This window comes from Pelophylax lessonae (assembly GCF_965119305.1).
Source record: "Pelophylax lessonae genome assembly, chromosome: 5".
Lineage (NCBI taxonomy): Eukaryota > Metazoa > Chordata > Amphibia > Anura > Ranidae > Pelophylax > Pelophylax lessonae.
In genome coordinates, this window is record NC_138772.1 from 528,710,636 (window position 1) to 528,726,906 (window position 16,271).

The following is a 16,271-nucleotide window of genomic DNA, read 5'->3' on the forward strand; positions in this document are numbered from 1 at the left end:
GGGGGGTTCTTTACTGTTAGGGCTACAAGATTGTGGAATTCTCTACCACATGAGGTGGTTTCTGCGGGTAGTATGGTGGCTTTCAAAAGACTCTTAGACGTACATCTCAAGGATCAGAACATTCAGGGGTATGCAAGATGATTACAGCCACACACATCTACACAGGTTGAACTGGATGGACTTTTGTCTTTATTCAACCTCACCAACTATGTAACTATGTAAGTCCATATTCACCAGAATATATAGTGAGAGCTTGCTTCTGCTCCAGCATCCTTTGCAGCATGTGAAGTGTTGAGTTCCATCGTGTTGGAACAGCTTGTATCAAGTTGTTTTTGGGTAGGCCAAGGTCTTCCTGAATGCACCTCAGTTGCTGCTTGGCAAGAATAGAATGGTGGAAATGGCCTGCGCACTTCTTCAGCATGCTAGTAATGTCAAGCAAAGCTTTCAGGTTTGACAGACCATCATTTACAACAAGTTGGAGGGTGTGTGCCATGCAACTGAGGTCTGACACTTAAGCAAGTCTCATTCCTTTAACCATGTTCGCTCCGCTGTTTCCGCACAAGCATCACTCGGTCTTCAGCGTTTACCTTGGCTCAACTATGGACATCAACCGCTGAAATCCAAAGTCAGACACTATTGTAAATGGCTGGTTATCAGTGACCATCATCTCTGTGATTACTCTGTCCAGCAGTTGGGATCTTCCATCCGATTTTAGCCACCTGTTTTTTTTCCGAAACATATCTGTTATTGTTGTCTGGGATAGTGATGTTTCACCTTGTGATTCATTTTGTTTTTTCTGTGCTGCATGATATAATTTAACATGATGAACTCTTAGATGGGCCCAAAGATTTGACGTATTTTTGTTTTTTGCAGTTATTGATCCCATGGTTATATTATTTTTGCAAGTGTTGCACAGTGCTGCTGATTTTCCTGGAGATGGAGAAGAGAAATAGTCCCAGACCACACTTTTAATTTTTCTATCTCCATCCATCTCCATTGAAACTTGAAAAGACAATCACTATTATAGGCTTAAACAAAATGGCTGGCTGGCTGGCACCTTGTGGTAATGAGTGGCTGGCACCCTATGGAGGGTGGCTGGCTGGCACCCTGTGCTGTGGTGGGTGGGTGGCTGGCTGGCACCCTTTGGTGGGTGGCTGGCTGGCACCCTGTGCTGGGTGGCTTGCTGGCTGGGACCCTTTGGTGGGTAGATGGCTGGCACCCTGTGGTGGATGGCTGGCACCCTTTGGTGGGTGGGTGGCTGGCACCCTGTGCTGGGTGGGTGACTGGCTGGCACCCTGTGCTGGGTGGGTGGCTGGCTGGCAGGCACCCTTTGGTAGCTGGCTGGCAGGCACCCTTTGGTAGCTGGCCGGCACCCTGTGGTGGGTGGCTGGCTGGCACCCTTTGGTAGCTGGCCGGCACCCTGTGGTGGGTGGCTGGCTGGCTGGCACCCTTTGATGGCTGGCTAGCTGACACCCTTTGGTGGCTGGCTGGCACCCTGTGGTGGGTGGGTGGCTTGCTGGCACCCTTTGGTGGCTGGCACCCTGTGATGGGTGGCTGGTGGCTGGCACCCTTTGCTGGCTGGCTGGCACCCTTTTGGTGGCTGGCTGGCACCCCGTGTGGTGGCTGGCTAGCTGGTACACTCAGGCAGGGCCTGTGGCTGGTACATATACTGGCCTGTGGGTGTGTGGGACTGGGCGGCTGGCTGGCACCGGACAGCTTTGGGTGGCCACGGCGGCTGTGTTACACAACGTGCACACTCTGTGTCACTGGTCACTGCGGTGGGTACGATAACGAGGCTGAGGGAGGCGGCCTAAGAAGGCTGTAGAAGCTGCCCAGTGTGCGGAGGCTCGTGGCGCAACATACGTGATGACATCACGAAAAAATATCGTCAATATCAGTAACTTCAGAGGCCGATTCTGATATATAGGGGAAAGCGCATATCGGCCCCCGATATATCGGTGAATCTCTAATTTGAACTTTCTAGTCCAAAAGCTGTTCAACTCTTTGCTTTTGTATGAGAATCCAAGGTTTCATGGCAGATGCTCAGTGGGCACTGCCAGATCCTCAGGATTTTCTGTCACAAGGACCGTTTCACCATCGTGCTTCCCTGTTGGCTTTATTGGCATAGCTATTAAACCCCAGTTTTTTTTGAGGGATAGAGACATCGGAGTCTGTGATTTGTACGATGCACAAAGCTAGGAAGTCTTCTACCCGCAAGGTCCATCATCAAACATGGAAGGCATGCTTCACTTGGTGTGGGTTTTGGCCCTCCACCCCAGGAATTTCACTGTGGAACAAATTCTCTTCTTCCTGTTGCTGGGTTATGACCAGTGTTTACCCAGGTTTCTGCCCTTGTTACCATGTATTAGATACCATTAACTGTTCGCTCTCTGGTTAAGACCTGTATAAAGCATATCTCCCATGTAGCGCCCCCTGCTCATTCTCTGTTGACTCTGTGAAACCTAAATGTGATTTTGTTTGTGCTTTGGAGGCACTTGCATCGACACCCTGAGAAGGGTGCACCAGCTTTTTGTTCCACAAACTTTAGGTGGTTTCCACCACTTTTCTCCCAAGGCGTATGCTATTGTATCTGTGGGTGCTTCTTGGGCTTTTTTTGCATCAAGCATTTGTTCCCCAGATTTGCAGGACTGCCATTTGGTCTTCTGTTCACACAGTCTCTATATTCTACCAGGTGGATGTTTCATCTGAAGCCAGCTTCGAGTATAAGGTCCTTCAAGTGATACTTTGGGCTCGCTCTAGGCTGTTCCCAAATTTAGCGATTTGTTGCCCACACCTCATTTGGCTTTTTTGTACTCTTCTTAAAATCTTATCCTAATCATACAGTTCAAGACACAGGCAATATATTCATGAACCGTGGGTTATATGCACGTAACTTTTTTCGAGCCAATTGAGCGACATATGTCCCCAGCCCTCTGTGTTTATGATCATGCTCCTCATACTGCTTTGCTAGAAAATGGAGGCATGCTGTACGTAGAAGGATTTGACTTGGGTTGGCCTTTTAGTTTTTTGTCAGTCTTTAGTCTTCCAGTAGGTAACAGAATAGCCTGAGGATTAGAGGCTTTACTGTATCCCTCAGTGCGGAAAAAGGGTTTTTCGGTGAGTATAACATTTTTTTGCAAGGCAATATTGTCAAAAGAAAGCCTTGTTTGTACTGAAGAATGGGTATATGTACTACTGTAACCTAATTAATGACGAAGTTATTACAGAGTTGATAGTCCATAGCTAGAATAGAACACACCTTGGCTAAAATTAAAAAATTGCTGTGGTCCTAAAGGAGTCGATTAAGTAAAGTCGATTTCCACAAAGGGTTTGTACAGTTACTTTGTAGTGATTGTTGGAGATCTATAACATGAGAAAGGGATCAGTAAAGAGCTTACAACAGCCTCCTATGCGCAGGGGCTGCCAAATAGCATTTCATTATAGCTACGCATAGGTAGTGCAACAAGATGAAAAGGAGAAACTGATTGTAGTAGTCCTGAATTTTTCCAATTTCTTTCATGCAGGCCAGCGGTGGAGTGCCAGATACAAATATGACAGGGACTGGTTTAACAACGGACGCATGTGTGGTCTGTCGTTCATTAATGACAACTACTCCTACGTCAACACCAAGAAGATTGTGTCAACCCACCACCTTCTAGCTGATGTCTATGGTGTGACAGAAATACTGCACGGTCTGCAGCTAAAATTTGGCATTCTGAAGTAAGTAGAGGGCAGAAAATATTGATTTTTCTATCAGCAGGGTGAGCTTTATTTATTTATTTTTACATATACTGTATATGTAAGTAGTATTAGCTTAAAGTGATAATAAAGGCAATGTCTTTTTTTTTTTTCCTAAATAACAAACATGTTCTACTTACCTGCTGTGGTTTTGCACAGAGCAGCTCAGATCCTCCTCTTCTCAGGCGCTCCTGGCCTCTCCCCCTCCCCACCCCTACCAAGTGCCCTCAGAGCAAGCAGCTTGCGATGGGAGCACCCGAGCAGGCATATTCCTGAGCCGCTGCTCTGTGTATCCATTCACACACAGAGCTGTGGCTCAGTCACATTCTCTCTTTCTCCTCATTGGCTCACTGGCTGTGATCAGTGATCTCAGCCAATAAGGAGGGAGAGACCCAGCATAGCTGAGGCTCCCATGCACACTACTGGAGGAAGATGAAGGTAAAATGATGGATGCATGAAGGTAAAAAACCTTGAGCCTTTAGAACCACTTTAAAGAGTATGTAAGCCCAAAAGATAAATTGTAATATATTGCAGCTTATCAGTCCTTAGATTTGGTGGCTGCATTATGTTTTCTTTCATTATATTTTCCCCTGGTAATCTTGCCAGTTACACAGTACCTGTCCTAGGATTCAAAATTCACACAGTGTACTGTATCTTTAGGGTCCTTTCACGTGGTCCGCCTCCGCTGGCGGACTCTGTGCTGCTTAGCGGGGATCGATCCGCCGATCCCCGCTGAGCAGGCGGATGACAGCTCCGTCTCCGCACTGTGTGCGGAGAGGGAGGTGTCAGAGCCCTGCTGCTCTCTATGGGGGAATCGGATGAGAACGGATCTCCTGTCCGTTCTCATCAGATCCGCTGGACGGATGGAAAATAGGGTTTCCATCCGTCCAGATTTCAGGGACAGGATAGGATATGGATGTCAGCGGGTGTCAGCGTAGATGTCTCCACTGACATCCCCTTCCCCATAGGGTTGCATGGAGGATCCGATCAGGTCCGCCTGAAAAACTGACAGGCGGATCTGATCGGATCGCCCGTGTGAAAGGACCCTTAGTGGAGTAGCATTTGAAAAAATTTATAAATCTAGGCAACCAGTAAAAACAAATGTATAAACAACAGCAGCCATTCACAATCCAGACACTAGATCAATACAAATATAAAAGTGCAGCTCTATAAACAAATAATATAATGAACATATGAAAGTCCATATAGGTGCAATCCCATTGAAAGGTGTCAAAGCGATAAAAAAGATCCCACACTCCATGAATAGTGACGAAAAATATTGGAAGTGTCACCAGCTTGTGATCTCACACTGTGCTTACCGTGTGCAATGTGACCCACTAATAAGGGTGGTCTCACTCGCTCTGTTAAATAAACTGAGATCCAAAATCCTGGGACGTCATTTTCTCCAGCCAGGAAACTGGCACCATGGGGTCATATGCAACAATTGCGTCCTCACACAACAGTATAGGTATCAAAGGAAAGCTCAGAAAGCCCAGGTGACATGTAAAAAAAAGTCTCACATAGCATAATACCATTAAGATAGTTTATTCCGTAAAAAAGAGAGTAACACTCACTTCAGCAGCTTCGAAACAAGCGTGAAATGTCATCAACTGTTTGTCCAGCAATCAAAATGACAGTCGTCGACCGCGCATGTGGGGTAAGCGCATGCGCGTGTGTGTAGCTCCAATGCATTTCTTCGTACGTTACATCATGGGGTTCCATATGACCCCATGGTGCCAGTTTTCCGGCTGGAGGAAATGATGTCCCAGGGATTTGGATCTTGGTTTATTTAACAGAGCGAGTGAATCCACCCTTATTAGCGGGTCACATTGCACATGGTAAGCACAGTGTGAGATCACGATCTGGTGACGCTTCCAATATTTTTTTATCTCTTTGACACCTTTTACTGGGATTTTACTTATATGGACTTTCATATGTTCATCATATTTGTTTATACGCTGCACGTTTATTTTATATTATAGAGGAGTAGCATTACCACCCTAGGACAGGTCTACAGAACACTTCTTCCAATCCTCTTCATAGCATAGGGGGGACGTGTTCTGTAGTCTACACAGGTAACTGAAACAACGTAACTGATGTATGTATAGCACAGGAAGTCATCAGCTTACAAGATTTTTGGCAAGATCAACACTTATTGAACATATCTAACAAAATGCTTTCAATGGTATATTTACCTGACCTAAAGGGACCTGATAAAAGCTATTCATTGTAAGAGTTGACATATACTTTAAAGCATACACTTTCACACATGTGTGCTTAAAGCGTTTGTAACCCTAAAAAAAAAAAAATATTTATCTTTCGTTCACTGCCTAATCAGGAGTAACCTATTTCCTTGCTGGGATCTCTGGTCCTAGCATTTTTTCCCTTTTAAATGGAAATATTTTCTTCTTTTATTATTTTCTGTTCCTGTGAGAACTACAATCAATTTGGTTCCTGTGAGAACTACAATCAACTGCCGGACTGGGCGACAGACTGGATATCCTAGATCCTTACAGTCTTCCGAGTCCGGCCAGCGAGTGCGACTCGACCTTCGCTCCGTGCTGGGTTGGCCGCGACATAGCCCCACTGGACGAGGACTGGCCGACGAGTTAAACACCTCACGAGGATGCATAGCCCTGGTCACGACCTGAGTCGCAGCGTGCCTCTGGCCCGCAGCATCCCCATTCCAAGATGGTGCGGTGGTCTGCCTGGAGCGGTGCCTGCCCCGTCCCAAGGTGTGGTGAGTAGTGCCTCCCCTCTGGTGGTTTCTCGGGGTGGACGTGGGCCCCTCCCTGGGTTGGTCGGATCCCCGAGTGCCGTTCTTTCCCATTTTATGCTTACCCCTCACTGTCGGGGTCCCTCTGTGGACCACCCCCCCCCCCCATTCACCCATGCCTAGCTCCCCCCCCCTTTTCTCCCCGGGGCAGCCATGCATGTTTTTAAATATGGGGGTCCCCAAAATGCACTGTTGGGGGGGGTCCCTAAACGCTTTGCTAGAAGGTATCCTTTTGAAAAGTCCCTGTTAAAGAAACTGACAGTGCCACCTGTAGCGGACTCTCAGGTTTCCAGGTTGAATAAAGCCACCCTGCTCCCGGTGGAGGACTCTCCTTCCTTTAAGGACCCTTTTGACAAGAGAGCTGAATCTCTGGTCCGATACCTTTTTACTATGGCCGGTTCTATTCTGTGGCCGTTTTTTTGCCATAACCTTGGATTCCCAAACCTTAACTGAATGGGCTAAGCTCCTGCGCCAGGATTTGGAAGAGGGACAGTCCCCTCCGGATTTGGCAGAGCTGGCAGTCCAGTTGTTCCAGGGGTTGCATTATATCTGTGATGCCTCTCTGGATGCAGCCCCTTTAGCCTGCAGGGTGTCCGTGACAGAGGTGACTCTCCGCCGCATGATTTGGCTGAAAGAATGATTGGCGGACCTAGCTTCCAAGAAGGTATTGACGGATCTCCCCTTTGTAAGAGACCGCTTGTTCGGAGCTTCTATGGAAGAGATCATTAAAGGTCTTACTGGAGGTAAGAGTACTCTGCTTCCACAGACTACTAGGAGCAAAGAGTCTCGTCACAAGCGTGGCCCTTTCTTGTCAGCCCATAAGCGGTCCTTTCGTTCTTCGGGAGCTAAGGACCAGGGATCAAAATCCGCCCGTAACCCCGCGGCAGGTTCCAAGAGGCCCTGGCCTGGTAAGTCCAGAGTGAGTTCCTCCGGGACCACAGACAAGCCTACTTCTGCCTGAAGGGGCATCCTCACCCGTATCTGGGGTGGGGGGACGTCTTCGCTTCTTTCGGGATCCGTGGACTTCATTGATTCAAGACAAATGGGTCCATGAGTTTGTTCGGTCCGGTTACAAGATTGAGTTTCGGTTTTTGCCTCCGGCAAGGTTCTTCCCTTCCAACCTGCGTTTGTCCCCAGATCGCCTGCGATGCCTTCTGGGGTAGTACAGGACCTGCTTTCACAGGGGGTCATTGTACTGGTTCCAGAATCGGAACGCATTTAGGGGTTTTATTCAAACCTATTTACTGTTCCCAGGGAGGAAGGCAAGGTCCGTCCAATCCTGGACCTCAAGGCCTTGAACCGCTTTGTGCGAGTTCAGAAATTTCAAATGGAGTCCATTCGCACAGGGGTGGCATTCCTTCATCAAGGGGATTTCCTGGCTTCTATCGATATCAAGGACGCTTACCCTCAAATTTTGTTGCTCACCTTACCTGGTGGTTCACAGAGACAAAGTGGTGCTTTGTCCCTGCCAGTCATTCCTGCCTAAGGTCATCTCTGGTTTCCATTTAAATGAAGACATTGTATTGCCTTCCTTGTGTCCTAAGCCTGAGCATCCTAAAGAGGATTGCCTTACATTCTTTGAATATGGTTCGGGCAATCAGGGTGTACTTGGCGGCGACTGAGTCGTTCCGAAAATTGGATTCTCTATTTGTCCATACGGATGGTCCAGCTGCTTCTGCTGGCGACCATTTCCAGATGGATCAGGCAGACAGTGGTGCAGACCTACTCTATTAAGGTTTAGGATCCTCCTTTCCCTGTTAAGGCGCATTCTACATGGGCGCTTAGTGCCTCTTGGGTCTTCCATCATCAAGCGTCAGTTGTGCAGGTTTACAAGGCGGCTACCTGGTCATCCGTGCACACTTTCACAAAATTCAATAAGGTGGATGTGTTGGCATCTGCAGATGCTTTTTGTTTTTTTTTTTTTTTTTTTGCTGCAAGGTTTTGCAGGCCGCTGTTGGAGAGGATTAGTCCTCTTTGAGGGTGTATTTTTTTTGTCAGGCGTGCTCCTGTTTTTACCTGGTTGGCTACGTTTAGCCTTTGAGAAGTTTGATCCCTGCTGTGTTCTTCCTACCCCTCATATGAACACTGCTTTGGGACGTCCCAAGAGTCAAGAAGATATGGAGCTGTGTCTGCCGGTGAACGAAAGAGAGAACTTGGTTTTTGTCTTAGCGTAAAATCCTTTTCTCTGATGTTCACTGACGGACACCGCACCCACCCCTCTTTTGAGTTGGGTTTTATGTTCTTCTGACACTGCTTGTTACAGAGCTATAGCAGGAAGTGGGAGTATTCCCCCTGGGACTGTCCTATAGGCATAGTCAAGCTTTTTTCTGCCTAGTGTCCTACTCCTTTAGGGGCAGCATAAACACAAGAGTTAAGAAGATATGGAGCTGTGTCGGTCAGTGAACATCAGAGAAAAAGATTTTACGGTAAGACAAAAATCCAGTTAATCCTGTTCCTTTAAAGCATGTTAAACAGCACAGTGCTTGTGTGGTGTAATTTGTCCCTTTGTATAACATTACCTGGCTGATCCTGCCTGTTCCTGTGTCCCCTCCATTCCCTGCTGACCATGATATTCATAGCTACTGATCCATGATACAGTGGTCAGCTTACGTGCCTCTGTCATCGCGCTCTCTCCTCTCTGTTGTCTCTCCCTCTCTCCCTCATAGAAACATAGAATGTGTCGGCAGATAAGAACCATTTGGCCCATCTAGTCTGCCCAATATATCTGAATCCTATGAATAGTCCCTGGCCCTATCTTATATGAAGGATAGCCTTATGCCTATCCCATGCATGCTTAAACTCCTTCACTGTATTTGCAGCTACCACTTCTGCAGGAAGGTTATTCCATGCATCCACTACTCTCTCAGTAAAGTAATACTTCCTCATATTACTTTTAAACCTTTGCCCCTCTAATTTAAAACTGTGTCCTCTTGTGGTAGTTTTTCTTCTTTTAAATATGCTCTCCTCCTTTACCGAGTTGATTCCCTTTATGTATTTAAAAGTTTCTATCATATCCCCTCTGTCTCTTCTTTCTTCCAAGCTATACATGTTAAGGTCCTTTAACCTTTCCTGGTAAGTTTTTTCCTGCAATCCATGTACTAGTTTAGTAGCTCTTCTCTGAACTCTCTCTAGAGTATCTATATCCTTCTGGAGATATGGCCTCCAGTACTGCGCACAATACTCCAAGTGAGGTCTCACCAGTGTTCTGTACAGCGGCATAAGCACTTCTCTCTTTCTACTGCTTATACCTCTCCCTATACATCCAAGCATTCTGCTGGCATTTCGTGCTGCTCTATTACATTGTCTTCCCACCTTTAAGTCTTCTGAAATAATTACTCCTAAATCCCTTTCCTCAGATACTGAGGTCAGGACTGTGTCAAATATTCTATATTCTGCCCTTGGGTTTTTACATCCCAGGTGCATTATCTTGCACTTATCCACATTAAATTTCAGTTGCCAGAGTTCTGACCATTCTTCTAGTTTTCCTAAATCCTTTTCCATTGGGCGTTTCCCTCCAGGAACATCAACCCTGTTACATATCTTTGTGTCATCAGCAAAAAGACAAACCTTACCATCGAGGCCTTTTGCAATATCACTTATGAAGATATTAAACAAAATTGGTCCCAGTACAGATCCCTGAGGTACCCCACTGGTAACATGACCTTGTTCTGAATGTTCTCCATTAACTACAACCCTCTGTTGTCTGTCACTCAGCCACTGCCTAATCCACTCAACAATATGGGAGTCCAGGCTCAATGACTGCAGTTTATTGATAAGTCTTCTATGTGGGACAGTGTCAAAAGCCTTACTAAAATCTAGATATGCAATGTCTACTGCACCTCCACCGTCTATTATTTTAGTCACCCAGTCAAAAAAATCTATAAGATTTGTTTGACATGATCTCCCTGAAGTAAACCCATGTTGTTTTTCATCTTGCAATCCATGGGATTTAAGATGTTCCACAATCCTATCCTTTAATAGGGTTTCCATTAATTTGCCTACTATTGATGTCAGACTCGCTGGTCTATAGTTGCTCGATTCCTCCCTACTACCTTTCTTGTGAATGGGCACGACATTTGCCAATTTCCAATCTTCCGGGACGACTCCTGTTACTAATGATTGGTTAAATAAATCTGTTAATGGTTTTGCCAGCTCACCACTAAGCTCTTTTCTCTATCGCTCATTGACAGACGTAGTCCTCGGTGATTCAACACCCTCGGGTTATGCTGCCCTCTACAGGAGTAGGACTAGACAGGAAAGAAAACGTTCTGGCCACACCCTAGGGGCAGTCCCAGAGGGTATATCCTCTCACTTCCTGCTCTAGCAAATCAGTTTTTTTCTGTCTAGTTAGGAGTAAGGACCTAGATACCTTGCTGGGATCTTCGGTCCTGGCAGGATTTTTTTCTTAGAAAAGATTTTTTAGACAGCTTTTTTTCTCCAGTGCTCCTGTGAGATCTTCAAGCAAGAAAGCTGAACTGGGCGACGGGCTGGATGTTGAGATCCAGTGGTCACCCCAGTTCAGCCTACGAGCGCTTGCAGGCCATAGCTCCGCGCTGGGTCGGCCGCGACATAGTCCCACTGGACGGGGACTGACCCTGCGAGTTAAACGTCTCGCTGAAACGCCAAAGACCATGAGTCACGGCATCCGTATTGGTCGACAGCCCTCCTACCTCGGTGGAGAGGGGTACTGTCAGGAGTTGGCGCCCGCCTGGTTCCGGTATGGTGAGTAGTATGTTCCCCCTTTCCCCCTGACGGGTCTTGTGGTGAACGCGGGCCCCTCTCTGTAATGGTAAGGATGGGTTCCCCTCTATCCTATAACAGGTCACAGATCCCCCTAATTGAGTGTGATTTTTGTGTACAAGAAGCCAGGAGGCTTGGTTTGGGAGCTGACAATCTAATTGTAAAAATGTGAAAATGATTGTAGTCAGTGGCAGTACTAGAACTTTACTGTGATAGTATAAGGTATCCTACCTGTCAGAAGCCACAGGGCGATGTCTATACATGTATACTGCATTCCAGATCATTCCTCCAGCTAAGCAGATGCCTCCCGACGGCCACGGACCGCATACGGCCCGCCAGGGTCCGGTACCGCCGACCACGCTGACCACCATGAGGGTGAAGGGTTGTGAGGCCGAGATCCTTCTGCAGACATGCCGCTATTCTGTGCAGGCCGCCGCCATTGTCTGGTAGATCGCACGAGGCCGCCATTTTGGTGTAGCCTCGTGTCTCCAGCATGGGGGCGGCCATGTTTGAGGTGACTCAAACACCTCATGGAGCCAGGGGGAGGCGCCGGCAGGCTTGTTAAGGGGCGGAGCCGCCTCCTTTACCCAGGAAATAGGGCCAAAGACTTCCTGTCTGTAACAAGACAAGCACTGAGCAAGCTGATGAAAACTTCTGTGCATCAGGGATGAGCCTTGGGGTCTCTCTCTCTCGGGTCCAAAAAGGCAGGTAACACTGAGGGGCGCTGTTGCGACTGGGGGACACAAAAAAAAAAAAAAAGGTTTTTACTTTGTCATTTTTTGTCGCTGGCAAGTGTCTTGTATAATCATTGACCCTGCCGCATAGGTATCCCCACCTGATCCCCTCAAGGTGGCCGCAGGACCCTCCAGTACCCCACTTGTTTTTAATGCATTATCGGCAGTTTTGGAGTCTTTGGTATCCCGGGTGGAGGTGGCCTGTCAGGGACGGGGGTCAAGAAGCGACCCCCACCTACCCCTATTGTTTATCAGATACTTCAGGGGCTGTTGTCTCAGGTAATATCTCCTCAGCAGTGAGGAGCACGTTTCTGCCTCCACCATAGCACTAGAGTGGTGAATGCACTAGTTGTGTCTTTCCGGGAAACCTTTAGTCTTGAGGTTACACTGGCAGAGGTAGCTGAGACTGAGATTCCTTTTTGGTACTTGTTAGCCTACCAAAAGGGCAAAGGATTTTCCTTTACCCAAATGGGGTCGTTTTGAAACGAACCCCTGTTATTTCCAAACGCATGGCTAGGTGCTATCCGTTTGAGGAATTCCTCTTTATAGGATAGACGGTACCACCTGCTGTCTTGCCACAGACTGTTAGGATAAAAGGACCTCGTAACAACGAGGACCTTCCTTTTCTGCTCATAAAGAGTTGTTCGTTCCGCGAGGGCGGGCGATAAGGCGAAACCCTCCAAAGCCCCTTTAGAGGGGTTTCAAAGGGCGCTGGTCGGCTAAACAAAAAGTCCGGCTCAGCCAAGCCTGGAGATACAGCCTGATGCGCCCCTACCCATCTCTGGGGTTGGGGGGATGTCTTCACCGGTTTCTGGAGGACACAGGATCGAGTTTCGATCACTTCCACCGGTGCGATTCTTCCCTTCTAACATTGAACGGTTTCAGGGGTTCTATTCGAACCTATTCACAATGCCCAGGAAAGAGGGCAAGGTGCGTCCAAATCTGGACTTGGGAAGAAATAGAGTCCATCCTTACAGTGGTGGCCTCCCTGCATCAGGGGGATTTCCTGGCGTCCATAGACATTTAGGAGGCCTATCTTTATATCCCCATCATCGCAGGACATCAGCGTTTTTTCGCTTTCCCAAAGATCATCCCTGGTTCCCACCAGGAGATTGAACTATCTGGGCCTAAGGTTGGATACATCCTGGGCAAGAGAGTTTCTCCTTGTGGAGAAACTCCAGAAGGTTCAGTCAACGATTCGGATGTTGCTGTCCGTCAATTGGCTGGGACTGATGGTGGCCTTCTTAGAGGCAGTACCGTATACCCAGTCTCATACCCGAATTCTCCTGAAGGAGATTCTTTTTTAATGGAATCAGAATTCCGATTCCCTGGACAATCGGATCCGGTTGAGCGAGCGGACCAGGAAGTCTCCGATGCTCAACCAGGGGAAGTCATTTCTTCCGATAGTATCCAGATTACCAATAAGGGTATCGGAACTGAGAGCGATCAGATTTTGTCTGATTTACTGGATCGAGCAGCTCTAGAGCAGCCCGATTCGGATCCAATCGCATATGGCCTCTTCATCCAGAGGTTTTTCACTAGCTGTCCCTTCATTGGGACATCCCGGATGTGGATCTGTTGGTACCTTGGCTTAACAGGAAGGTGCGGAGGTTTGTAGCTCGCGCCGCGATCCTCTAGCGGACGCAGCAGAAACGCTGATCGCCCCGTGGGGGCAGTATCAGCTACGGCATGCCTTCCATCCTCTCAAGTTTCTGCGGGAACTTCTTCGCAGGATAGAGGTGGAGGGAATTCCAGTTATTCTGGAAATTCCGGACTGACCTCGTCGAGCCTGGTACGCCGACTTGGTGAGGCTAGTCGCGGACGCTCCTTGGAGACTTCCTCTCAGGGAGGATTTGCGGTCTCAGGGACCGATCTTCCATCTTGCTTTACAGTCGCTGGCTTAATGGCCTGGCCATTGAGACCCAGGTACTGAAGGACAAGGGAGTGTCAGCTTCAGTTATTCCTACCTCCAGTTAAAGCAAGGAAAGCGACTTCCAGCACATGGAAGTCTTATATTGCATGGTGTGAATCTATTGGATTTCCCCCACATACCTATTCGGTGACCCGAATTTTGGTCTGTCTGCAACAAGGGGTTGAGCAGAAACTATCCTTGAGCACGATCAAGGGTCAGGTTTTCGGCGTTAGCAATCTTCTTTCAAGAAACCTTTGGCTAATCATTCCTTGGTGCGGAATTTCATCCAGGGGGTGCGACATCTGGCTCCGCCAGTGCGCGCACCCTTACCGCCTGGGATCTTAATTTAGTGTGGTCGGTTCTTCATAAACTTCTCTTTGAAGATATTAGGGAGATTCCCTTGCTTACATTATCCCAGAAGGTGGCCTTCTTGGTGGCCATTACTTCTGCACGCAGGATGTCAGAACTGGCCGCATTATCTTGTCGTTCCCCATATCTGGTGGTTCATAGGGATAAGGTGGTTCTTCTTCCGAATCCATCCTTCCTTCCTAAAGTGGTTTTCAGAGTTTTTCATCTGAATAAAAGTATTGTGTTACCTTCCCCGTGTCCTAAGACTAGCCATCCTTGGGAGTTTGCATTACACTTCTTGGATGGGGTTCAGAAGGATACACTTGACTACCACGAACTTGTTTTCGTAAGACGGACTCACTTTTTGTGATCACGGATAGCCCTTGAAGGGGGTTGCCTGTGTCTGCCGCGACCATATCTACATGGATCAGTCAGACGGTGGTACAGGCTTATTCTATTAAGGGTCGGAATCCTCCGTTCCCTGTTAGGGCGCACTTCACTCGAGCGCTCAGTACTTCCTGGGCCTATCGCCATCAGGCGTCAGTGGTCCAGGTATGTAAGGCGGCCACCTGGTCGTCGGTACATACCTTTACAAACTTTTATAAGATTGATGTGATGGCATCGGCGGATGCCTCATTTGGCCGCAAGGTTTTGCAGGCCGCAATTTGAGGAGACCGGTGGTCTACCTCGGGGGTTTTTTTCTGTTGAAAAATTTCTGTTGAGTCTCATCATTGAGGATGAGCATTGTAAACTTCTAGTTGGCACCGGTTGGGCCTTCTAGATTGGATTTGATTTCCATTTTCCCACCCCTCATTTGTGGTACTGCTTTGGGACGTCCCGAGGGTGTTGAATCACCGAGGACTACGTCTGTCAATGAGCGATAGAGAAAAATGGATTTTTGTAAAATCTTACCGTAAAATCCTTTTCTCTTAGCTCATTGACAGACGTAGTACCCGCCCCTCTGTTTTTGAGTTGGGTTGGGTTAAATTCTCTAAACACTGCTTTGTGACATAACTGATTTGCTAGAGCAGGAAGTGAGAGGATATACCCTCTGGGACTGCCCCTAGGGTGTGGCCAGAACGTTTTCTTTCCTGTCTAGTCCTACTCCTGTAGAGGGCAGCATAACCCGAGGGTGTTGAATCACCGAGGACTACGTCTGTCAATGAGCTAAGAGAAAAGGATTTTACGGTAAGATTTTACAAAAATCAATTTTTAATAATTTTGGGTGTATCTCATCAGGACCCTGTGACTTATTTGTCTTCACTTTAGACAGCAATCTTAGAACATCTTCCTCTGTAAAGACACATGCATCAAACGATTCATTAGTCATCCTTTCAAGTGGAGGTCCTTCTCCTTTTTCTTCTGTAAAAACTGAACAGAAGTATTCATTAAGGCAGTCGGCTAGCCCTTTATTCTCTTCTACATACCTTCCGTCCTTTGTTTTTAATTTAGTTATTCCTTGTTTTAATTTCCTTTTTTCATTTATATATCTGAAGAATGTCTTATCCCCCTTTTTCATAGACTAAGCTAGTTTTTCTTCTGCCTGCGCTTTAGAAGTTCTTCTAACTTGCTTGGCCTCTTTCTGCCTAATCTTGTAGATTTCCTTATCTTCATTGCTCTGGGTTTTTTTATAATTACAAAATACTAGCTTTTTATTTTTAATGATTTGGGCCACTTCTGCTGAGTACCACAGTGGTCTCTTCCTTTTTTTGCTTTTACTGACAAGTCTAATGCAATTTTCTGTTGCCTTCAATAATGCACCTTTTAAGTAGTCCCATTTCTCCTCAACTCCATGTAATCCGTACCAGTCTGATAAGGACTCATTTATGACTAATTTCATTTTTGAAAAGTCTGTTTTTCTAAAATCTAAAACTTTTGTTTTTGTGTGGTGTGACTCTTTCACAGTTCTTATATTAAACCTCACTGACTGGTGATCACTGGATCCCAAGGTTTCGCCTACAATGACATCATATACCGAATATACCGAATCCTGCCTGTCAATTCCGATACCTGTGTGTGGGAG

The 16,271-nt window shown here is 47.0% G+C and overlaps 1 protein-coding gene across 1 annotated transcript in view; it reads left to right on the plus strand.

Moving 5' to 3' along the window:
• Positions 1–16,271, plus strand: part of PHF20L1 (PHD finger protein 20 like 1) — a 255,783-nt gene that overhangs the window by 233,632 nt on the left and 5,880 nt on the right. The window contains exon 18 of the mRNA XM_082259569.1: positions 3,525–3,720. Coding sequence (XP_082115695.1) covers positions 3,525–3,720 — 196 coding nt within the window. The remainder of the gene's footprint in view (positions 1–3,524; positions 3,721–16,271) is intronic.